At 40.3% G+C, this 25,795-nt stretch overlaps 2 protein-coding genes and 2 long non-coding RNA genes across 4 annotated transcripts; 3 read left to right on the top strand and 1 right to left on the bottom strand.

Annotated features, from left to right (window-relative positions):
• Positions 1-6,092: 6,092 nt before the first annotated feature.
• Positions 6,093-7,079, bottom strand: LOC129770189 (uncharacterized). The gene is made up of 3 exons (XR_008742048.1): positions 6,929-7,079; positions 6,432-6,869; positions 6,093-6,375 (listed from the first exon to the last, which is right to left on the bottom strand). It is a non-coding gene; the product is annotated as an uncharacterized LOC129770189 (long non-coding RNA).
• Positions 7,080-7,951: 872 nt separating this feature from the next.
• LOC129770171 (uncharacterized) lies at positions 7,952-8,862 on the top strand. The gene is made up of 3 exons (XR_008742045.1): positions 7,952-7,990; positions 8,050-8,487; positions 8,544-8,862. It is a non-coding gene; the product is annotated as an uncharacterized LOC129770171 (long non-coding RNA).
• Positions 8,863-12,238: 3,376 nt separating this feature from the next.
• Positions 12,239-13,864, top strand: LOC129766960 (flexible cuticle protein 12-like). The gene is made up of 3 exons (XM_055767557.1): positions 12,239-12,337; positions 13,422-13,561; positions 13,618-13,864. The coding sequence occupies exons 1-3, from the start codon at positions 12,239-12,241 to the stop codon at positions 13,862-13,864; spliced, it is 486 nt and encodes a 161-aa protein (XP_055623532.1).
• A 591-nt stretch (positions 13,865-14,455) lies between these two features.
• Positions 14,456-15,025, top strand: LOC129766959 (endocuticle structural glycoprotein ABD-5-like). Its single transcript, XM_055767555.1, has 3 exons — positions 14,456-14,530; positions 14,584-14,723; positions 14,782-15,025. The coding sequence occupies exons 1-3, from the start codon at positions 14,504-14,506 to the stop codon at positions 15,023-15,025; spliced, it is 411 nt and encodes a 136-aa protein (XP_055623530.1). The 5' UTR covers positions 14,456-14,503.
• The last annotated feature ends 10,770 nt before the right edge of the window (positions 15,026-25,795 follow it).

The following is a 25,795-nucleotide window of genomic DNA, read 5'->3' as shown; positions in this document are numbered from 1 at the left end:
CAGAACGGGAATCGAACCCGAACCCCCGACTTGTTAGGTGTGACGCTAACCACTCGGCCGGAGGAGAATATAATTGGAAAATCATTATCTAATTGAGAGCATATCGCTGACATGAGGAGGAACACATGTTTACCTTGGAAAGATTTTAAGTATTGAAACAGTTGAAGAAATTGGTGGCAATATAGTTGGCACTTCCCGTTAACCCCTTGCCATATTGTTTTCCTTATAACTTAACTTAGCAACATGTTGCATTTTCAACGAATTTAGAAATAATTTTCTGCCAGCGCTTTACGGTCGTGGTTTTGTTACATAAAAATGACTCCCAAATTAATATCGTATATTTTTGGCAGTCTAAAAAAATCGGAGTATTGCCAGATACGTTTTTTGGTTAAGTAAAGTATTGAAATAATATTCCAAGTGCAGCGAAAAAAAATATTTTTCGTTTATTTTATTTTTTTAACGACCAAGCTGTAAAATTTTTTTTCTGAAGTCATTAAAGTAATTTCGATTATAGGCGTTAAAGAAACCCCAATGCTCAAGAATTATTTTTTTCCCATCTTCCATTTTCTGGGAAATGAATGTTCGAAAAATCGAACATTGGCCGAAACCCACACTTTTTTTTGTCGAGTACAAACATACTGCGAACTAAAAGTAACTTTCATTGGCAAATTCACGGTATTAATAAATGCATCAATTTTACGTTCCGGGACGAACAAGCACAGGAGGATGGTGGTCTCTAAGTATAAACCGAAATTAATCCACCTGAAGTAAGATATAACATTTCCTGTTTCATGCAATTTTAACTTATTACTGCCAGGCTTTTTCTTTCAATTGAGATCATATGCTGTTATTCTTATTGTTGGCCGTGGAGAAATGTCAATGCTTTAGAATTATTTCTTCCCAATTGTTCATTTTCCGAAAAATCGAACATTTTCCAAAACCTGCAAAGTACCAAAATGATGGGAAAGAACAATGGCATAGAGGGTTGCGAGGCTATTGTTCGGTCCGGCGGGAGAATATTCACTAGAATCCACGTTGCATGTACTGATCATTTCCTCCAGCTTCTCCACTCACGAATATCTACGAGCCGCCATCATCTAAGGTTATTACGGACAAAAAATCATACAAGTTTCAATAATATTCGCTAAATTAATCGATATTTGCAAACATTTACAATTGAAAATACAAAAACAAATGAAAAACCTTCCCTCTTCTAAAGTAAACAAACCAAAATGCGCTGCGGAACTTAGACGTGTTGGTATTGATGTAGCAGAAAAAAAAGTTCGTTATGGTCAACGTTCGATTTTTCGAACACTCAATTTTTCCGGCTGTTATTTTTCTGTAGGAGGCTCAATCGAATGATTTTTGCCCTCTATCACAATGTATGTTCTTTTATTAAAGTAATAGTGTAGAAAAGCATAAAAAAATTGTATTTTATTGGCTTTTTTTTATCGAAATTGAAAACCACTTCCAAACATACTTGCTTTATATCGGATTCATTGCCGGATAAAGTTACACAAAATTGAATGAACTTGATAGTAAGTGATAGCTAATAAATTAAGCTATCTTTTGAAGCAAAAACATTACCATATGGTTGATTTCCAAAGGCATGAACAATTATCAATGTTGCTGTTCGATTTTTCGAACGCTTGGCCTAAAATGGCTTAATAAGAACAATTAATATATTCCAGTTCTCTGAGATTTTTTCCAATGAATAACTGTTTTTTCACGCCAATCACGCCTTATAATTTAGCACACACCACACACACAATTTATTTATTTTATTTATTTTCAATGATGCTACATCCCTTGAAGAGATTGGATCTTATTTACAACATTGTTCCGCCAATGCACTCGATTCATAGCTGCAGTTCTCACACTCCCGGCTGCACCGATTCTTGCTAAGTCCTGTTCCATCTGGTCCAACCACCTCGCTCGCTGGACTCCTCTCCTTTTTGATCCTACCGGATTCGATGCGAACACCAACTTTACAGGGCTGCTGTCGAGCAATCTTGCAACATGCCCTGCCTATCGCACTCGTCCAGCCTTGGCGACTTTCAACGCTATCAACAACAAATTTTTCGTCTTCGTCTTTTCCGGGGGTCTTCGTAGCCTAATTGGTTGCGTGTCCGCTACTAAGCGAACGATCATGAGCTCATAACTCAGGGACCCTCAACTGACCATCTTAGTGTGTTATTCTAGCTACTATGTCCACGCAACAATCATCATGTGTCGGTAATCCCAGTCCCTTACCGCTCACATTTTCGATCTGCTGCATCGATAATTGGCACTATTAATAACGCAACAAAGGAAGCCTCATATCAACAGTCCCGCTGTGAACAGCCCAACTGTGAACATTCGAACAATAGCAATATTCTTACGCCGAAAAAAGGCGACATGTGTTGTGCATCGATAGAATAGGAATTCTCTTGTGCCTAAACGGCTACTGTGTTATAGATAAAACAAATGTTTATCGATAGATAGCGATACTCTTACGTCTCAAAATGGTAACAGTGTTATATACAACAAAAGTTATCTTAAGATACGAAATGTACACGAATGAATTCGGCTCTGTTACAGCTGAATTGCTAAATGAGCCTAATAAAATAAACTGTTGGGATAAAAAAAAACAACAAATTACTCTACCACCTCGAGCTTGTTGCCGTCGATCACAACACTACCAATAAGAAGAATTCTGTTGCGACTGGTCCCTCCTGCAAGCATGTATTTAGTCTTAGACGCATTGACCCAAGCCCAATCAGCCCTGCTTCGTGTTCCGGTCAGGTATACAAGTCCGCTATATCGCACTATCACCACCATTCCGATTGAGTCCACCTCGTCGGCGAAGCAGATAAACTGCCTAGACTTGTTGAAAACCGTGCCCCGCATGTTCAAGCCCGCTCTCCGCATAACACCTTCCAGCGCCACGTTGAAGAGTGAATCTCAAACGATTCCGACAGTGTAACCCGACACGCCTTCGAGGCGTGTGAGCCCTTCTTAACCTGGGCTCTGCGCAGTCGAGCAGTTGGCTTATGCACCACTCCCATAAGGGAGGCTAACCGCCGTGTTTTCGGTTGCCCGGCCGGTGAGAACTCAGAATTCAGGGCAGGTATATCCTTTCCCAAAACCCGGTTTGTTTCTCAATTTAAACTGCGCTGCAGACTCAACCCGAGACACCACTTGTCCAGACGACGAGATTAAAACCCGAGAGTGCATGGGTCGATCCCCAGACCACAAATTCAGCAAAGTTTTCCTCACTGGACTTACTAAAACTATCCTTGTCCACAACGAAGCTCGCTTCAGAGCGTAGGAGTGGATAGTGAAAAGACACCAACAAAACAAGGAGTCTCAAACCGAATCGTAACCGTTTAACAAAAAAAAAAACAGATTGGGTTGCCAGTACTTAGGCCACACCGCTAGCCAGTAAATTACAATCATATTTAACTCAACATTTATTACAGGAAAACAACGTGACGATAAAAAAAACTAATTCAACTCATTTACACTTAACAGAAAAAAATAATTTAACTCCAAGCTCGAACATCAAATCAAATCATCAAATCATTGGGTTCGCAGACATAGTAATTAGCTCGCTACACTAAAGGCACATTCAAACAGTTTTGGCAATGGCGGTTGGCTTTCTAGTCATACTGCTATGGCTTCTCTATTCACTCACATTCAATGGCTATTGTGTGTATACTTTTGTGTGGTGTTGCTTCTGTTCTTGCGCTCTATAGCGCACCTCTCATTTATTAGCGTGCTGTGTATTTTTTCCCTACATGCGCATGTTAAATCTATATAAATAAAAATGTAAGGCAAAATCTGTTGGTAAGCGGAAAACCCGAAGAAGGGATGGTCCGATTTTAGCCTCCTGTATTTTGTTATATTCGTCTCTTCCCGTAGATAAATATAGTGGAGAGAAAAATCGGAAAATTTTCGGAAAATCTTGAAGGAAGGTCGGAAAATTGAATTCCCACATGTTCGAAAATTACATCATAATAAGCGTTGTTAGTCCATTCGATATTTGCGCTATCGAAATTGATCTTTGTTCGTAAGTGGAAATGGATTTTCAGGCGAAATAACGCATTTCCACATCTTATATCTATAAATAAAAATGAAAGGCCAAATGTGTTGGTAAGCGCAAAACCCGAGGAAGGAATGGTTCAATTTGAGTCATCTATATTTCGTTCTATTCGTCTCTTCCCGTAGATCAATATAGCGGAGAGAAAAATCGGAAAATTCGGAAAATTGAATTCCCATATGTTCTACAATTAGCTAAGCGTTGTTAGTCCATTTGATGTTGGCGCTAACGAAATTAATTTTTGTTCGAAAGTGGAAAAGGATTTTCAGACGGAATAACGCATTCCTATATCTTCTAATTATATAAACAAAAATAGATGGCCAAATGTGTTGGTGTGTTTTTTTTGCTGGGGCCCTCGTGTTGACGGAGAGTGCCAATTCCAACGTAGCCGTTGGGTCAGAAGTGGTACCACCTCTAATTAAATTTTACTCGATGCACTGGAGGGTAAAATTTGAATTAAAATCTAAATTGAGCTAACTGCGCGCACTCTTTTTAAAAAACTCGCGATTTAAAAGCCGGAACCACACACTGCTGCCTCTTCCACGGGCCAAGTTGAAATCAAAGAATATTTCTTCTAAGTCCTCAGATCAGGGCAATGATCAAAAGGACCGGAACTACGCAACTATTTACAATATTGATAATACGTAGTCTTACCCTCAACTCCCTTGCCTAAATCTGTCCTCTTTTCAAACATTTTCGGGCTATTATCTTTAATCTCCCGAGCGCAGCTTAAATCGAGTCGCTCGCCGGATTCCGAGTTCAAATACCAAGAAAACCCGCCAAAAACTCTCCCGGTTAAGGGAACGTGAATTTCTTAGAAAAAAACTCACACGAGTGTCTAAGGCAGCGGTTTTCAGATTTTTTTATGGCAGAGCACTTTTCATAGCAAAAACATTTGACGAAGCAGCTGCATTTTTTAATCAATAGAACAAATCCTATTCGCGTTGACATTATCCAACTGGAAAGAACTCTATTTCGGCTGCGCGTTGCAGTTACACTACATCTGACCCGTAGTAAACAAGATAAATCACTATATGCCCAGTGAAATTAAATTGAAGAATATTTTTCTTCAAGGTGGGGTTTCAAGTGGGAGCATTTGCTATAACTTCGCGGAGCACAAATTTCCCGCGGAGCACCATATGAAAACCCCTGGTCTAAGACATTGGGCCTTATTCTTGAATACACTTCGTATACACTTCACGGTGGAAACGGAATGAAACGTATTCGCGATGACAACGGTACGGTGTCGACATCTGGATACGAGATTAGTTTTCCACTAAACTTATCATCATAATATCAAATTATCTTCAGATGAAATTTTTGTATGATATTATTATATCACATGAAGACAACAAAGTTTTCCACTCACATTGAATACCAGTTTGATACGAAAAAGTTAATTTTTATTAATGATTGTTTATTTGGATTCTGCCTAAAAACTCATTATTATCTTCAACACTTCACTAACTCGTAAAACGTAGTTCAATGGCGTACCGTTTATTTCGTTTCTACCGTGAAGTGTATTCGAGAATCAGGCCCATTTCCTGAGACGTGTCTTGGCTAAATTGAGCCGTCGAGTTACATCTGGCACTCAATTATAGCTAGCAGTTGAATCGGAAAGGGGAAAAGCACTCGCTTCGCAGTTCATCCCAAAACATACACATAGGTAAAGGCACTCAGATTCTATACACGGGAGTTGTGTTGAATCTGACGTTCATACCCACAATTCGTTTTGCCTGCCAAGATCGGGTCGATGAAATGTCAACAATCGACCTCAAATGCTGCCACCTTGCAATCGAGTTATCGACCTTTCATATGCATTCATCGAACAACTTGACGCCACTTTTTCGCCAACATGTGCAAGGCGTCGACCTGCTTGCAGCGCTGCTTTCAGCACTGCTTGCTGCTTGTTTGTATTGGTTTGTTATTGAAAATGAAAAGGAAATACATTGATCGATTTTAAACATATTTATTATTATTCAAATCCGACTGAGTACATTGATGAATACCTCCTTGCCCTTGATGACACAGATATGTGGCTGAGGAGGATTCTTCAATGTGCGTGAAGCACGGGGTCTCCGATGGGGAAAATTGCTCGAAATACTATCGATGGCCGGGTCCTGCTGCGGTTGCTGTTGATGCTGTTCCCCGGAATAGCACCCTGGACTTAGAGGATACTGCTGCGGGAAAGCTGATGCTGTTGGCTGGTGTGACAGAAGTGGAAAAAAGCAATGTGGTGATAAGGGAAATCATCTTTCTCATTCGCCGATTGATTGAGTCGGATGTATTCATAGCTGAAACAAAATAAAATGAACAGTAAGTGAAAAGCAGAAATGAATTCCCTACTCACCAGTTGTATGATCCGGATAAAAATGCGAACATTAAAATATCATGCGAATACGTTCGCTTACCTCGCCTATTTTCATTCTACTATACAACGGAATCAGTGCATTCGGGTTCCTCCGGGGTGGTAATTCAGCTGAGCAAGTTGATAAATACCTCCTTGTCGTTGAGTTTTCGTGTCTGAAGAGGATTTTTGAATGTGCGCGAAGCACGGAACCTCTAATGGGGAAAGTTCTTCGCAATACCATACCATGGTCAAATTCTGCTGCTGCTGCTGTTAATGCTGTCCCCCGGCATTGCCAACAGGGGTTGGAGGTTACTGCTGCAGGAAAACGGATGTTGTTGGCTGCTGTGATAGAAGTGGAAATCCGCACTGTGGTGATGGGAGAAATCATCTTTCTCACTTACCGATTGATGGAAGCAAACGAGTCGAATGTATTCATAGCTGATAAGACAAGATAAAATAATTAATAATTAAAAAGCCGAAATATATTTCATACTCACCAGTTGTATGATCCATTTGTTTTTGTTTGAGATGACAGTTTAGCGGAGTGGAAAAAGGAACCACCAGTGATGCCATTTGGTTTGTTTAATTATTCAGTATTTTCGACTAACGAACTATCCGCGTTGACGATATTGGGGAATAGGCATGACAGTATGGATTTGCAGAAGGAATGAATACACTTTTAAAATGAAAATTATGAATGAACATGGTTTTTCCTTAATCAAATTAGTACTCTATGTAAGTGAAAATCATCATTGCCTGCAAGTGGTGAAAAAACGTCATAAAAAATATGTTTTGAAATAATGTTATATTATAATGACAAGTTTTTTTGAGAATATCTGAACATCTATAGAAAATAATTCAAATTAGGGTCATGACAACGTACTTTAAGTAGAAAAAATTATACCAAGAAAAAAATTTCATACAAATTTTAGCAAATATAAACTGATTCGGGCCGGGTACCCACAATCCAATCGACGAAAAAAACATCGACCTAACAACGACCGTAACGCTGTTACCTATTCACGATGACGACGATTAGGTATCGACATCTAGATACGGCATTAGTTTGTATGAGGCAAACTATTCTCTATCATATTAGTCGGCCCGAATCAGTTTATATTTGCTAAAATTTGTATGAAATTTTTTTCTTGGCATAATTTTTTCTACTTAAAGTACGTTGTCATGACCCTAATTTGAATTATTTTCTATAGATGTTCAGATATTCTCAAAAAAACTTGTCATTATAATATAAAATTATTTCAAAACATATTTTTTTATGACGTTTTTTCACCACTTGCAGGCAATGATGATTTTCACTTACATAGAGTACTAATTTGATTAAGGAAAAATCATGTTCATTCATAATTTTCATTTTAAAAGTGTATTCATTCCTTCTGCAAATCCATACTGTCATGCCTATTCCCCAATATCGTCAACGCGGATAGTTCGTTAGTCGAAAATACTGAATAATTAAACAAACCAAATGGCATCACTGGTGGTTCCTTTTTCCACTCCGCTAAACTGTCATCTCAAACAAAAACAAATGGATCATACAACTGGTGAGTATGAAATATATTTCGGCTTTTTAATTATTAATTATTTTATCTTGTCTTATCAGCTATGAATACATTTGACTCGTTTGCTTCCATCAATCGGTAAGTGAGAAAGATGATTTCTCCCATCACCACAGTGCGGATTTCCACTTCTATCACAGCAGCCAACAACATCCGTTTTCCTGCAGCAGTAACCTCCAACCCCTGTTGGCAATGCCGGGGGACAGCATTAACAGCAGCAGCAGCAGAATTTGACCATGGTATGGTATTGCGAAGAACTTTCCCCATTAGAGGTTCCGTGCTTCGCGCACATTCAAAAATCCTCTTCAGACACGAAAACTCAACGACAAGGAGGTATTTATCAACTTGCTCAGCTGAATTACCACCCCGGAGGAACCCGAATGCACTGATTCCGTTGTATAGTAGAATGAAAATAGGCGAGGTAAGCGAACGCATTCGCATGATATTTTAATGTTCGCATTTTTATCCGGATCATACAACTGGTGAGTAGGGAATTCATTTCTGCTTTTCACTTACTGATCATTTTATTTTGTTTCAGCTATGAATACATCCGACTCAATCAATCGGCGAATGAGAAAGATGATTTCCCTTATCACCACATTGCTTTTTTCCACTTCTGTCACACCAGCCAACAGCATCAGCTTTCCCGCAGCAGTATCCTCTAAGTCCAGGGTGCTATTCCGGGGAACAGCATCAACAGCAACCGCAGCAGGACCTGGCCATCGATAGTATTTCGAGCAATTTTCCCCATCGGAGACCCCGTGCTTCACGCACATTGAAGAATCCTCCTCAGCCACATATCTGTGTCATCAAGGGCAAGGAGGTATTCATCAATGTACTCAGTCGGATTTGAATAATAATAAATATGTTTAAAATCGATCAATGTATTTCCTTTTCATTTTCAATAACAAACCAATACAAACAAGCAGCAAGCAGTGCTGAAAGCAGCGCTGCAAGCAGGTCGACGCCTTGCACATGTTGGCGAAAAAGTGGCGTCAAGTTGTTCGATGAATGCATATGAAAGGTCGATAACTCGATTGCAAGGTGGCAGCATTTGAGGTCGATTGTTGACATTTCATCGACCCGATCTTGGCAGGCAAAACGAATTGTGGGTACTCATAGAAACGAGGGGATCAACAATACTAAAATCAGTGCAGCGCTACAACAGCTTGCCTGGGATCCGCACACTGCACCGCACACCTTTCATCGTTGCCTGAATCAGTCCTGTCAGCTTTCGGGGAAAGCTGTGTTCGTCCATGAACCTCCATAGCTGTCGTCGGTCGATTGTATCATACGCGGCCTTAAAGTCGACGAAGATGTGGTGTGCAGGGACCTGATACTCGCGGAACTTTTGGAGAATCTGCCGCAGTGTAAAAATCTGGTCCGTCGTCGAGCAACCGGGTATGAAACCGTGCTGATACAGTCCCACAAATCTACATACTATTGGCTATAGACGGTGAAAGAGATCTGAGACAAATTTTTGTAGGCACCATTCAGGATCGTGATTGCATGGTAGTTCCCACAATCCAGCCTGTCACCTTTTTATAGATGGGACAGATTACCCAGTCCTTCCACTTTTCCGGTAGCTGTTCTGTGTCCCAAATCCTGACTATCAACCGGTGCATATACTTTACAAGTTTTCCCGGACCTCCCTTGAAGAGCGCCACTGCGAATAATCAGCTGCTTTGTGATTCTTCTGCTGGGGGTACGTGGTCGTTGTTCACTGAGCCGGTGTAGTCTTCAACAATGCCGTCTTGATCTGCTGTCTGCGCGCTGTTCAGTTGTACATCGTAATGCTGCCTCCACCTTTCAATCACCTCGCGTTCGTTCGTCAAAATGCCTCAGATGCACATTTTTACCCGCGGCACAAAGCCTTTGTGCGAGGCGTTTATTTTCTTGAAGATCTTCCGCGATTCTCGAGAAAAATAAACCAGTTCCATCTCCTCACACTCTTTATCTTCCAGGCGGCGCTTTTTGACATGGGACTACGTCTTTGATTTCTGTATAAGGGGGTCACTCTACGGAAAATGTAACGAAAAATTAAGAGTTTTCAAATGCATATAACGCAGAATCGTTCTTACGATATATGCTATAATATATATCATTAGACGGCAAATTTATCCAGCATTTTTCCACCAGAGACATCAACTGTAATTCGTTCTATCAAACAAATTGGTCGAATACACTTCACGGTGGAAACGAAATGTATCCGCGGCAATAACTCATCATTATAGTTTGAAATTCTCTTCAGATACAATTTTTGTAAGAGATTATTTTACCACTTGAAAAAAGCAAAGTTTTCCTTTCACATTGAACACTTGATACGGAGAAATTAATTCTCATTCATGATTTTATTTGAAAGGTGTTCATTCTGCCTGAAAATCCATTAATATCTTTGATGCTTCACTAACTCGTAAAACATAGTCCAATGATGTGCCGATCATTTCGTTTTCACCGTGAAATGTATTCGGGAACAAAGCCCATTACTTCAAGAAATCATTATTTCAGCGATACCAAGGTTGCCACGGTCTACAGTGTCAGTGTTTGTGACGAGAAAAACAGGGCCTTATTACTGTTTACACTTCACGGTGAAAACGAAATAAAGTGTATCCGCGATTTTTTTTTTTCCAAAATATATATCAAGGCTCATATGGCGTTAGCCTCACGGGGCCGGGAGTTCAATACTTTGACAATTTTTCTTATTATCTATGTTAGTAATATGTAACCGATTACTCGCGGTTGGCTCGAGGTTAGTATTACAAGTGTTTTCGTAATTCGGATGTTGCTGTCTCCAATGCTCTGTACCTGTGCCCGACACGGGATACTTCCTTTTGGGATGCAGCTGACCATTAATCAGCAACGTCCCCTAGTCTGTACCCCATATCTAGCGTGGTGCGTCTTCTCGACTCGAGGAATCCAGGATAGAATGGTCACTAACCGGCGCAATCATCAGTTCATGTAGAGTTGTCATGAGCGGTACAACCTTTGGCTCTTGTTGAATCATCAGTGGACTGCACAACCTTTGGCCCGTGTATCTGTAAAGAGTGTATGTATGTATTGCCGCGACTAAGTAAAAGTTTATCGATCGGATAGGAGGGATATGAAACGGGGACACAACGAAGGAAACATCATTAAACGTTGACATCGGCGTTCCTGAGGAACAGGTATAGATGAAGCAGAAGATCAGGATCACGACTACCTAAGATATCCCGGACGGGGATCTCCGATTGTCTGCCTTGTGCTCTCAGTGCTCTAGAGAGCTTTGGTTTTTGGTTTTTGGATTGGTTTTAGGGATTATATGTTGAATTAATTTTTTTTTTCCTGGTAGATAGTTTTTTGAAATAGTGACTCGATTAGTGGCTCAAAAGGTTGAGATAGGAAGGAAAATCCTGCTTTGTGTGGTCAAATAGAAAGGTAAAATGAGCTTGATTGATTCCGTGATAACACATGTTATAATATTCCATGTGAGTGGAAATACATCGCTGGTCCCAGAAGCATTAACACTGACGATCGGCTCAAGCGAGGGATGCGACCGAAACATCAACGACCGCGGGAGGAAACCCCGCTGATCTAAGCAGCATACGCAGACGGCTTGGTTTTAGTGGGTGTGAGCCTCACTCAACGTCTGGAATAACCCTTCCCAGATAAGGTTGATAGACCTCCTAAAAAAGGTTCTCAAATAGGGATCAACACTAGGGCAGGAGCCTGCCGGATGTTCTCAAATATTTCTATCTCACGCCTCTACGAAGATCATATGACGACATTTTTAGATCGGGCGTGAACTGGAAACACACACCTGGTCTTCGCTCCGAGAACGGGTGTCGAAAGTGGCTAAGTGAGGAGGTACGAGCGAGTCTGAGCGCTATTTATCTCCCGGGGAAGGCCTCTTGGGTCATTGGAGACTTAATGGTGCATATGTTCTCCATGTTAGAACGGCGTCCCGAAAAGGTTCCTCTGGCAAGGTGAGACTCTAATATACCTTGCCAACTCGCTGTCTCCTGGGTAAAGGATATACACTCAACAAAATGGAGCTACGATCAAGAAGAGTACTAAGAATGCGATCACCTGAGGAGGGTCCTCGAACTGGAGCTGGTCCTGGAAGGGCGTAAGAGCGAGCGGCCAGCGGCTGGAGGGCGATGTGCAAGAGTGGGTCACCAGTCGGGTTCAACCCGAAGAGCTACCTCCACACGGAAATAGCAGCCATCAACACCACGAAGAAGAGCTGCGCCTAATATGTGGCTAACGTCTGGTAAACTCTCTTCAGTAGTAGAAGTAGTAGAAGCCGATCATAGCTATCCAGGACAAGATAATGCCGACGAGAAACTGCAGGCGGTACGCCTGGCATCAATACTTTGATGACATTTGCCGGATGTGCCATCAACAACAAAAAAGGGGTTCCAGCATTCATCGAGGGGAGTAGCATCCAGTTCGTCTATCCCCGGTAACGCAACTCCAAGACGCTGCAGCGTTCGGCTCCTGCAGTCGTCGTAAGTGGTACCGTGGTGAGTGCTGATGTCTTATGTTAATGACAACTGACAGTTTGGAACGCAGTTTGACCATCACCAGGTAGTGGTCTGAATCGATGTTAGCGCCACGATAAGTTCTTAAGCCGTTTTCGTTGGTTCGCGGATGGGCGCTGAACCTACCAATTACCGGTCTGAACTCCTCCTCAAATCACCGATGAGCATTTTGATGTCGTGTTATGCTGGCTTTATAGGATCAATAAACATTTAGATTGACCGCTTTCATTCAAATTTATTAATTTCTCTCTGAATATTTTTATATTTTTCCGCATACAATAGCTGACTGAAATGAGACTGCAATATGGCCTGTTTCCGCGTGTGCTACATTTTTGAATATCCAAATACGATGCGTTTTCTTTTTTGTCCACCTAATTTATTTAATATCTAAGATGTAGTTTGAATCCCGGAGCTTTTTTGGCACACTGTAAATAAAAAACACATTAAAATCCCATTTATCTCTTCTTGCAATTGCATGTAAATTGCAAACGCGAAACAAGTTGTACCGTCGAATCTAATTATGATTCTCTCCCAAACCATAAGTATGGAGTTAAGATATAAATCACCGAACTTCAGCTCCTATCTCTCGATTGGATCGTCGATTCATTTGTGTCAGCAGCATTTGTGTAACTGTGCTCAAGGCTATAAAGATGCACGCTGTGCTCTGGCTGCATCTTGTGGCTAAAGCTTCAATAAACCACCACCATGTTGATTGTTTTCACATATCTGTTGACCAGTGAGCATAATGTAAATGTTTTTGTCAGTTTCGACCGAAGTGTTGAATGGGTATCATTTGGTTCTCAGAGATCAATTTAAATATGTTGTTTTGCAAGGCGAGTAGATATATGATTTATTTTGATAAGCTTTTTTTTATTTGATTCAAACGTTAATTTCAGTTTAAGAAAACTCTACTGATAGCAACGCTTGGAAATGTCATACTACATTACGCGAACTCCGCCCCGGTGGGTAATGATAGTGTCACGGTGATGATCGTCAAATATGAGAACATACAATCGGAGAATGGATATGAATTCCAGTGAGTTTTCGTTTGTCTTATAAAACATTAGTAATTCAATATTTTAATTAACGCAGGTATGAGACGAGTGACAAACAAACCCGACACGAAATTGGAGCTTACCACACGGATTCGGAGGGCAACGCATATTTAGAAGTTCAAGGATCATACAGTTACGTTTCACCTGACGGGCAATTTCAATCGGAATCTTACATCGCTGACAAAGATGGATACAGGCTTAGGGCGTCTATGCCAATCATTCCACCTGCAGGCTTGCCCCCACTCGAAATATCGGATAAGGTCCTCATCTCTTTGCTAGGATAAGCAAAGCTGCTTTTCATTAGCACTGAACACACTGAAGTGTATGAGATATGGTTCCGTGGCACGTAACCTAACGGTATATAACGCCATCGTTTGATTTTATTGTATTTTCAATGAAAAATATAAGAAAATATATTCCGCTTTTTTTTCGACGAAACTGTGAATTTCCCTCATAATATAATATCTCTGATACTCAGTTGCTCAATCTGAGCTGAAATTTCTGCTGCACCCAGAGTTATTCTGCCACTGTTTCCAAGCTTTTGATTTATAATTGCCAAGTTTTGTTCGATTGGGCGAGATGGGGGGCCATTAGATAACACTGAAGTGGTTCCCAGATTTCGTAACATCGATTTAAAATATCATTCATAGAACCTCCGTTTTCATCGTTCGATTGGATCGTCTATTCGTTTAGCAGCATCTTCAAAATTGTGTTCAAGGCTATAAGGATGCTGCACGCTACACTCTACCTGTGTCTTGTGGCTGTAGCGGCAGTAAACCACTACCATGTTGATTGTTTTTATTTAAGTCGCCGTTGAGCAGACATGCTTGATGTTAATTGTTTTGGCTTCTTCAGTTCTGACCGAAGTGTTGAATGGGTAACTTGAAGTAAGTGCTTGGATTTGCAGAGATCGGTTTCTATAAATGTGTATAAAAATGAATATTTGCAGGGTGAATATGGTGAAACTGTTTTTCTTTCTTATCGATTCAAACACAAATTTTAGCTTAGAACCATTCTACTGACGGTAATGCTTGGGAATGTCACATTAATTTTCGTGAACGCTGCCCCGGTTGATAATGACAGTGCCACAGTCACGATACTCAAATTCGAGAACATAAACAAGGAAAATGGATATGAATTCAGGTGAGGCTCCAGTAGCATTGTAATCCAAATTGGTAATCCATCGTTTAGATCGATTCAGTTATGAGACGAGTGACCAGCAAACCCGAAATGAAGTTGGAACGTACAAAACAGATTCGGAGGGCAAGGTGTATTTAGATGTGCGAGGGACTTACAGTTACGTCTCATCGGATGGTCAGACTCTCTTGGTATCTTACATCGCTGGCAAGGATGGATTCAGACTGATCTCGAAGCCAATTCCGGAAAAACTACCTAACTCGAAGCAAAAAATTCCGGAAAAACTACCTATCTCTTTGGTAGGATAAATGTGTGATGGTTTGGAGAAATGTGCAATAAAATTACAATTCTTCATGAAATATGCCTAACAATGGCTTCAGAGACTTGTTCTTTTGTTCTGAATATGCCAAATCAAGAACCTCGTTACCTTACTCCCCACCTTTTGTACCGTATCGTCGTTTCCAGCAACGTCTGTTCAGATGAAGGTAAACATTTTTAAGGGGGGATCCCGGTCTGGAAGGTCGACAAAATCGAATTATTTTTTTTGCATTTTTGGGAAGCTCATGCCCTCAGGAATGTCGGAAGGGTTTTTCGATATTTGATGTCGTTGTAGCCAAAAGAATGAGGTCACCTCAAGGGATATAGTATTGCTATACGAATTTTAAACGCGTTTTTTGCAGCTGGTGATATCGTTATCTCAGGATCTACTCGACCGATTAGATTGAAAAAAAATTTTTTATCAGCTTCCAAACAGCGATTCTTCTTGAAAAATAACTAATTTTTATCAAAAATGGCCACCATTATGGCACTTCTACGAACATTCAGAAACCCCTAACACTTTACTTTATTCCTAACATCAGAAAAAAAAATCATAATTTACTCGCTGATCTCTGATCACTGACCATTGACCGCTAACGTTGCCTTTGACGCTGACGATGATGTTGACGTTCACGTTGGCGTTTGCATGTGCATTCGTATGTGCACATTCATGGACTTCTCTCCTGCCCATATTTGAATAGGTGATGTAAGCGACAAAATGAACAAAATCAACGTTTTCGTTGCTACCCATTCTACACAATGTAATAAGTATGCTCAAAATGTAATCAAACATTTTTTGTTCGAAAACATTTGAGCGATTTTGTAAGAACTTTTTCAAAGAATCACAGATTAAACGCATAACTGACGTAGTTTCATACAGCTTTCATACATCGTTCGAAAATTAACAATTACCAGTACTTTATGCTATAAGCTACATCTACATTCGAATTATATTCTCTGTAAATTCCATACATTCCTTTCATGCTAATGTGTGTTTCGTGACCAAGATCAGGAATACAACTGTAACAGAAACATACGCTCAGAAAAAAGTGTAATGTTACAAGTAGGCTAACAAAAGTGTGGCTCGGAAAAAACATCATGCCTCACAGAACAAAAGCGTAATTTATATTGTAATATTTTATTTTTCGTTTTCATTTTTCAAAATTTATTTTTAGGTCAATGTAAAGGGGGCGAAGTCTCCATCTAACGATAAGGCAGCCTAAGCCGCCGAGCTGACGCAATTAGAATCGGCCGCCAACCCGCCGTCTGATGCGGCGGCCTCTCGCAAGCAAACCTGTGTTCTATCGATTGGTCTGTTAGTTTGAAACATAGGATCCTAGTTAGGTCGTTCGCCTCGTGCGTTACATTTATATATATAATTCATACTTCAAAGCAAAAATTAACCTGGCACACGTATGTCGTCTGACTAAAGAATCGTATTTTTTGTTTCAAACTAACCAGGCTAACTAATCGGTGGAACATAGGTTTGCTGGCTAGAAGCCGCCGTTTCCGACGGTGAGTGAGCGGCTAACTCGGATTGCGTCACCTCGGCGGCTTGAGGCTCGGTTCCCCATTCTCGTTATATAGGGATTTCGACTTCACTACATTTACCTTAGAATGAAATTCATTGCGGTAAAAAATTATAATAAAAATAACGCTGTTTTGGTGTTCATACGTAGGTATAAAAAAACAATATTTTATAGAACTTTTTCTTTCATAAGCATGAACTGTTCTTTAGTTTTTTTTTCGTTCTAAATAGTTCAATTGGATTTAACAAACGTAAATATCGTGCTCCCGTGGCCGAGTACTCACCGTTCGGGTCGGGGGAATTTTTGACGTAGGACTACGTCTAACCGGAAGATATAGGGGGTGAAATGGAAATCTAGGCACTGAACAAGTAGGAAAAAATGCAAGATTTGGAATGCTTATAACTCGAGCATTTCTCAATAGATCGCAAAGGTTTTTGCATCAATTGATAGGAAATATATCTATATATACGCATCTATCATAACGAATAACATTTCATTTTTCTTGAGATAAATAATTGAATTATTGTGAAATATCAAGCATTGTCAAAATGCACTATGTGCCCATTTTTGATTGGTCCATTTTGTGCTCCTCAAATCGTACCGTACATTCTGGACTTTTATGGCTTATAATAAGATGCTTCCTTTGCTTTCGTTCATTTCTTACTCTACTCTCGCACCGTGAGGACTCGTTTGTGTGGGACCAAGCACACAGCTCGTTAGTCTTTCGGTGGTAAGGCACCACGAAAGCAGCTCGGATAAGTGCACCAGCCGCGGGGAGTGTGACCACATCGCTATCGACCGGGAATATTGCGTGAAATTCGTCGCTATCAGAAGTCGACCGAATTGCTGATCCGCAATCTACCTTTGCAGCATTTGGTTCGTGGAATTGCTCAGGACTTCAAAACCGACTTGCGCTTCCAAAGTTCCGCGGTTATGACACTGCAGGAGGCCTATTCGAAGATACCAATTTGTGTGCTATCCATGCAAAACGCGTCGCATCATGCCCAAGGACATCCAGCTGGCCCATCGTATCCGAGGAGAGCGTGCTATTAGCTTAGCATAAAATCAACGGCCCTTTTCAGGGCTCCAAATTTGATGGATAAGAGTTCAGAAAAGTTTTTTGCAGGCCGAACTGAAGAAGCATTTAACGAAAATCGTTGTGTCGATGATAATTCGATACCGATAAGTGCCATGGATATGGATTTGATAATGAAGAATATGAAATATATGACATGATGTAGTGAATATATCCCCATATCGAAAAAATCACTTTGATGAAACTGTTTGCCGTTTGTCGTTTTTAATTGTTGGGACGAGGGGATTATTTTTGCTGAGTAAATTCCAAGAAAAAATCCATCCCTTCTTTAAGCGTGATTCATTCTGCTTCGGATCATTTCATACAAATTTCATACAAAAGATAAAGTGTCCAAGAGTTATATGATTGCTATCTATTGACTTGAAAAATTGTTTCAATAGCTTAATAATAGCTTCGAAAACAGGTTATTGAAATCATTCGTATCCGTATGTAGCGCGCCCTCTTGGAAACCCATTAATCTTATTGGAATGTGAAATGGGGAAGCTCATACTCACGTCTATGCATTATGCTGTACTCTTCCAATTAATTTCGTTTTTGCAGGCCGAACTGAAAAATTTTCAGTCGAGTTAACTCTCTTTTACAGTAATGTTTATGAATCCGGACGCTTTTTAATCCGGACACTTTGCATTACATTCAATATCATATCACAGTCATAAAATTTTTTTCATGTTGAATTTATGCGATTATTAGTTACTAATACAGTTACTGATAGCTACTTGATAGTTACTTATCAATCGTATTAATTCAACATGCACAAAATGTTATGGCTGCGGTATGATATTAAATGTAACGCAAAGTGTCCGGATTCAAATACATTACTGTATACTTCGATGTTATTCGTTTCTCTCTCAGGCTAAGCTACGAATATAATAAAGAGGGTGGGGTTTACATTTTATATTTTTATGGTTTATAATATGATGCTTCCTTTGCTTTCGTTCATTTCTTACTCTACTCTCGCACCGTGATGACTCGTTTCATCGGGACCAAGCTGACAGCTCGTTAGTCTTTCGGTGGTAAAGGACCACGAAAGCAGCTCGGATAAATGTAGCAGCTGTGGGAGTGTGACCACATCGCTATCGACCGGGAACTTTGCGTGAAATTCGTCGCTATCAGAAGTCGACCGAATTGCTGATCCGCAATCTCCCTTTGCAGCATTTGATTCGTGGAATTGCTCAGGACTTCAAAACCGACTTGCGCTTCCAAAGTTCCGCGGTTATGACACCGCAGGAGGCCTATTCGAAGAAACCAATTTGTGTGCTATCCATGCAAAACGCGTCACATCATGCCCAAGGACATCCAGCTGGCCCATCGTATCCGAGGAGATCGTGCTATTAGCTTAGCATATAATCAACGGCTCTTTTCAGGGCTCCAAATTTGATGGATAAGAGTTCTGAAAAGTTTTTTGCAGGTCGAACTGAAATGAGCATTTAGCGAAAATCGTGGTGTCAATGATAAGTCCATACCGATAGGAGCCATGGATATGGATTTGATAATGAAGAATATGAAATACATGACATTATGTAGTGAATATTTCCTCATATCGAAGAAATCACTTTGATGAAACTGCATTATAAAAATATTTGTGTACGAATGCCGCAATCGATAGTCGACTCTAATTTGCGCTGGGTAATTTCCTCGGAGGACTAGATTCCTCCTTTGAGCAATAATAATCTCTTTCTGGCAAAACGAAGTGCTATGAATCACATTATTCGAAAGATAAAATAAAGATGTTTTCTGCCAATTTCCTTCAACCTCCAAACATCTCTTTCTCCCGTTTGTCGTTTTTGCGTTCGCTAATCCTTTCTCACAACACCCATTTTTCGTTTGAGAAATTGTTGAGTAAACATCGTTTGCCAGTGCGCGTAGAGCGGGAAATCCTACGTTCTTACGTTGATTGCACTTGATTGAAAAATCCAAAACGAAATGTATTTGGTCGCAGCATTATATGAGTAGGAAGCAAATAATTACTCGAAAATTACATGATTTTGGCGATGTGAAATTTTTTCCGTTTTTCATGTTATGCATCCAATATTGGATACGAAAATTATCTACTGATGGGGAAAAATAATAGAAGCTTTCCTGTCAATTGCGATTGATTGAAAAATCACAAAACCAAATGTATTTGGTTGCAGTGTTGTATGGATAGAAAACATTAAAATAAACTCTTTCGCATGAATATATTTTTTAATTCTCAGGGGAACTGGTAGATTATTTTTCAGCAACGATGATAGCAACGAGAGTTCCGCGCGTGTATGTGTGTGTGTGGCGGCTGCTCCGATGTTTCAAGCGGAACCGTGACATCACTCTCCTCCTGATGGATTCCCTTCTGGCCTAAGGTGTACAAACAGGCTCTTGGTAACACCGTTTATCAGCGCTTTCATGATAAACGAAGTTAGCTTCATCACAACAGCGACAACATGCTACAATCGCTGTTCAATTATAACTGAGTGGGTTTACGAGCAGCGCTCGCTTATATACCGATTGGTGATTTCAATAGCCTGTTTTGAAAGCAATTTTAAGGCTATTGAAACAAGTTTTTGGATGAAAAAGTAACAAGTATATAACGCGTAGATATTTTATCTTTCGAATGAAGTGTTTATCATACCATTTAGTTCAGTTGTTTAGGAGCTATTAACGCTCAAAATCTCGGTCTCCGGCGTAACGCTTTCGTTTTCGAAACTTTGATTTTACACCCCGGTATAGAAATGAAAGACGTAGTCCTACGTCAAAAAAATGAACGAAACATTGGTCGCAGTCTCACACATGCGTAATTCTCGAGCCAGCCAGTCAGCTTAAAAATCCCCGCTCCGCTGCCGTAACGATCATTCTCATTCAAACCGTACACCACATCGGTTCGCATCACAACACATCAACAAACCAACCCAAGCAGCCATGTCTGGACTTGGTAAAGGAGGAAAAGTGAAGGGAAAGTCAAAATCCCGCTCGAACCGTGTTGATCTGAAGTTCCCCGCAAGGGTAGCTAGGCCGAGCGCGTTAGTACCAGTGCACCAGTCCACCTAGCCGGCGTTATATAGTTTCGGCCGCCGAAGTGATCGAGTTAGCTGGTAAAGCTGCTCGCGACGATAAGAAAACCCGCATTCGGAACAGAACACATTTGGTTCGGTGGACATCAAGACAACAGGCAGTTGCAGCGAGTGGCGAGTGGCAAACGCAATCGCAAAACGGCATCAGGTAGCAGAAGAAAAACAATGCGGCATCGAGGGCGTTCGAAATGGTTTTTTTCAAAACCACGAGTACTAAGTTTTCTAAATTGGAACCATTCCATAAAACAAGGCGCTTTTCAGGGCCATTAAACCTTCTAAAAAAGAGTTTAGGAAATACAGTTCAATGCTTTCTAAAACATTATCCAAAATAATAATAAAACACAAATTGATTTTTTCATAATTTGTTTGCCAGGATCTGATGAGTATGTGAAATTGGCAGTTGTTCTGAGCTTATTGAAGGTTGGGGACTTTCCTGATTATTCAATTTTCACCAATTCTCAAATTGTTTCCAAATTGAAAGTACAGTAATTTACAATTAGTTCGACATTTAGCTAATTGGACGGACATGTAATGCGACTTATTTAGTTGGACATTTTTGTAAACATAGAGATCCAAATTATGACCCCACATTGAAAGTCGATTCTGTACCACTGTCATCGCAAATGTTCAATTACAGGTTTAAATCGCCTCCAATGCGACACTGAGTGGTGCTTCGGCACGTCGCATTAAATGCAATTTACTGTACAACATGTCACAAAGCTGGATGGGAAGAAATTTTCCAACTGTGAAAGCTGTGGCGAGTGGCAACAAATCGCTAAACAGGAAGGTTTAGCCGAACAGGATGGGGACATCGAGTGATAACAAAACAATGAACTCTTTAGATTGAAGATAATTTTGTGATCCTGAAAAGGACCCTTTTTAGCCTGCATGTGAATCCAACGAGCGAACAAATCGTAATGAATGTATTTTTTTGCCATCGCTCCCTTTTAACGCTCATTCGTTCGTCTCGTTGGACTCGCCCCTCTGGCTGAGTCTGCCGATTTGTCTCTATCCTGTGTGTACCGCTAGAGTATAAAACACGCGAACCACAAAAAAATGTATTATTTTCTTTCAAACCGTAAACCCGTGTAGTTGTACGGCATCGGCATCGTGGACGTAACAAAGGAGGACAAGTTAAGGAAAAGGCAAAGTCTCACTCGAACCGTGCAGGTCTCCAGTTCCCTGTTAGTCGCATTCACTGATTGCTCCGCAAGGGTAACTAGGCCGAACGGATTGGTGCCGGAGCACCAGTATACCTAACAGCGATTATAGAGTTTCGGCCGTCGGAGTGCTCGAGTTGGCTTGCAAAGCTGCTCACGACAATCAGAAAACCCGCATCAAGAACAGAGCAGCTTCGGTTCGGCGCTCATCAAGGCAACAATTAGTTTTAGTGAGTGGCAAAGTGTTTCTCCGGCACGTCGCATTAAATGTAATTTACTGAACAACATGTCACAAGCTGGATGGGAAGAAATTTGCCAACTGTGAAAGCTGTGGCGAGTGGCAAACGCAATAGCTAAACATGAAGGTTTAACCGAACAAGATGGGAATATCGAGTGATAACAAAAACACAACACCAAAGGTTATTTTCAGAACCATCAACATATTCATAAAGAGTAAACAGTAAACTAATCCATTTTTCAGGTAGATAGGTAGGTATTCACGTAGGAGAAGCAAATAAAACAATATATTTAAAATATATATTTAACAAAAGCTGTCCCCTTTGTATAGTCCTACGTCACTCCGGTTATGTCCCCGACATTACCCACCCATCTTTTTGTCAAAGAAAGTTCCTCCAACTTGCACTGTGATCACGCGTATTCAAAAGTTCCTCTAGGAACGTTAGTGCCATTTATAAAGAAGAAGAAGAAGAAGAAGAAGAAGAAGAAGAACCTCTACCGTCACTGATCATGTATCAGAAGGATGTCAAGTGGACTATATTTATACAGGCATGAGTAAGGCTTTCGATGTGGTAGGAATAAACAGTATAATGAGCGCGGTTGCTGATTTCGGCATTCACGGGAAAATGATCGAATGGATCAAAACGTACCTACAGAGTAGAATACAAAACGTAAAAGTGCATAACAACGCATCTAAGTCCTCTGGTCTCCATTCCGGAGTTCCGCAAGGTAGTCATTTGGGGCCTATTCTATTCGTCATGGTTATGGATGAATTACCATCATATGAGGACGCAAAAGTCCTCATATACGCAGATGACGTTTCTTCCCGTGAAAGACATCTATGACTGCCATCTGCTTCAGCAGGATTTGCACAATTTTGGGAGGTTCGTCGAGAGCAACGGATTGAGTGTGAACCCCAACAAATGCTCCGTCATGATCTACACAAGGAAAGTTCAGCCGATAACATTCAACTATAGGCTAGGATGTTCGAACCTACAACATGTAGAGAATGTTCGCGGTTTAGGTGTGACGATGGATCGATCCCTTTCTTTTAACTATCACATAGAACGAATGGTAATAGCAGCACTGAAATTATTTGCACTCACTCGTCTCTTCGGGCAAGAATTCTCCGATCCGCATGTTATTCTAAAAATTCACACCACTCTTGTACGGTCCAAACTCGACATTGCGAGTGTGGTGTGGCGACCGCAATATGATTTGCACATCCAAGAACTTGAAAATGTCCAGAAAAGGTTCCTGAAGTTTGCGCTGAGCAATCTAGGATGAAGACGAGAACACCCATCAGCATATGAAGATCTCTGCTGTTTGGTAGACCTGGATACTGTCAGCAGCAGACACAAGATCGCGGATATAACTTTTTTTTTGCAATGTACTGAGCGGACGGAACAGAAGTCCGTGTCTCTACGACCGGATCTGCTTTAATACCAGCCCCATTTCACTTCGTCGCCGGAGGGTGTTTAATCCACCCCTAAGACACAGGAACTACACACAGAACGAACCGACAACTAGATTCATGAGTGAGTTTAACGTGCTACAAGATGTGGTTTCTGTGAGTATGACAACAGAAGAGATTCGAAGGAAATTCCGATTATTTTTAAGGAACCAACTAAATGTAAATGTGTTTTGAATTTGTAACGGGCTTACAGCCTATAATCCAATGATAAGCAAACAAACAAACAAACAAACAAGAAGAAGAAGAAATATCTTAATTCAAACAGAAAATTATTCCTTCTTTAACAAAGGAGCTTCTCTGTTTGGATGTGTTCAACTGCTTTTATTTTATTATCAGGATTATTAAAAAGAGAAAATCCTCTTTTAAATATTACTTCCTTTGTCTTTCGGGAATATTTTTTATTCGGGATATATTTATCTAACCAAATAAATGGTATTCGAGTTGCTCGTAAATGCTCTATAAACCCACAAAATACTGTTTTTATCTTCTTCCTATGTATTATCTATATGTTTCTTTTTTTAAACAGTTTCAATATCTAATTCTGTGAATTTTATTGCGGATGCTTGAAATTGAAAGCATTCTTCTACTTGTATGGGCTACGTGATCCGAAAGACTGGATCATAAGAATAATTTCAAAGTCCATCATTTATACAAAAGTAATAATTTAATTAATGTTGAAGCGAAACTATACCACTTTTTCATAATTTGGAAAATATAGTACGCAACGTTTCCTTTCTACTCTACCCCCGCGAAATACGAGTTTTTAGATACTAGTTAATGAGCTCATTTTAATAACGCTTATCAAAATTAAATATAAAAATACCTTGTAATATGAATGGTACATTCGGATAAATATCGCATCCGGGTAAATATTCATTCGGACACTTGTCGCATGCGGGCATGCAGCGTGCCCAGGTGATTGGAATTAGGATCCATGTCTTTCGGGTGAATGTTACATAATCCCTAGAGAATACTCCTTAAATCGTCGAAATAACATCTACAAAGTTGCCACGTTATTTTTCAAACAGCCACTTCAAAGGCGGATGTTTGATAATTTGAGGAGAATTTTCTCGGAACGGACAGCTGAAGATAGCTTCCCAGAAAGTTCATCGGTTACTCTGGAATATGACGAAGTACGAGGGCAGCCAGATAAGTACTGAGCCTACAAAATTTTTTTTGGAAAAGTGGCAGTTCCAATTTCTTCCAATTTAACAAAATTTCAGGTACAGTGGTACCGTGACAAAATGGAGATATGAATTTTTGAAAAAATTATCAAATTTTAATACTTTCGTAACCGTTTTAGGAAAATAACCATAAGAAATGGAATCTACAAGTGATTCTACATGAAAAACGTTTTATCCTAGGACTAACCGTTCTCGAGATATAACCAATTTAATAATAATTGTTTGCACCATAGTACAAATAAGGTTCCCGTTTCACCTGTAAATACAATGCCTTGGTTTTCTTTGCACGCTTCTTCTTCTTTAATGGCGTTAACGTGCAAGCAAATGTCACAAAAAGACTTTTCAATCGCCGTGGGAGTGTCCCAGTGGACCGTAAAAGTGGTCTTAAACCGTGAGGAGAAAGGACAACTATCCGCGAAGGATGCCATAAGTCGTCCGATGTCAGCTCGGATTCCGAGGATTATGAAGATTCCGGCGAATCCCGGGCGTTAAAAGAGGATAATGACGATGGAACACGGTATTAGCGACTTTAAGGGAGAAATTTTCGTGATTTTTCTTCCGGATGTTAAGAATGAAGTGAAGCGTTCAGGTGTTTCGGTATATTTGAAGGTGTGTTTTCCATTTTCTGAGTGCACGAATAATGAGTATTACGCTGTTGACAGCTGGATGCGTACATGCTGTCTGAAAATCGGTACCTTGCTGGTGGTGTCGGTTCTGAAGCACCGGGGTGTCGTAGAACAAATTCCAATAAATAATTTGAAACTTTAGGACAACACCTAATAGCGAATTCGTTTTTAAAACTGAGTCAGTGCCAAACTGACTCTGTAATAAAAAAACGTTTTCAGTTTCACGAATGCGGTGGTTTGTTGGTGTGCGTTATATAGTCTGATTTGTTTATATTTACGACGGCAAATGTACAGTGTCGACGTCTGGTGGTGATATTAGTGCTTAGGAGGTAAATTGTTCTCCATCAGATCAGAAGGGCCAAGTGCACTGTAAACATATAAAAGTTTGAATGAAAATGTTTACTTAATAT

Source organism: Toxorhynchites rutilus, chromosome 2, assembly GCF_029784135.1.
Source record: "Toxorhynchites rutilus septentrionalis strain SRP chromosome 2, ASM2978413v1, whole genome shotgun sequence".
Lineage (NCBI taxonomy): Eukaryota > Metazoa > Arthropoda > Insecta > Diptera > Culicidae > Toxorhynchites > Toxorhynchites rutilus.
The sequence above is the reverse complement of the archived record's forward strand: the minus strand, read 5'-3'. Positions and strand labels throughout refer to the sequence as shown.

Coding starts and splice junctions, on each gene's coding strand:
- LOC129766959 (XM_055767555.1), top strand. CDS start 14,504: ATGTGTATAAAAATGAATATTTGCAGG. Junction 14,531..14,583: donor TAAAAATGAATATTTGCAGG/GTGAATATGGTG, acceptor CACAAATTTTAG/CTTAGAACCATTCTACTGAC. Junction 14,724..14,781: donor GAAAATGGATATGAATTCAG/GTGAGGCTCCAG, acceptor AGATCGATTCAG/TTATGAGACGAGTGACCAGC.
- LOC129766960 (XM_055767557.1), top strand. CDS start 12,239: ATGTGGCTAACGTCTGGTAAACTCTCTTCAGTAGTAGAAGTAGTAGAA. Junction 12,338..13,421: donor CCGACGAGAAACTGCAGGCG/GTACGCCTGGCA, acceptor CGTTAATTTCAG/TTTAAGAAAACTCTACTGAT. Junction 13,562..13,617: donor GAGAATGGATATGAATTCCA/GTGAGTTTTCGT, acceptor TAATTAACGCAG/GTATGAGACGAGTGACAAAC.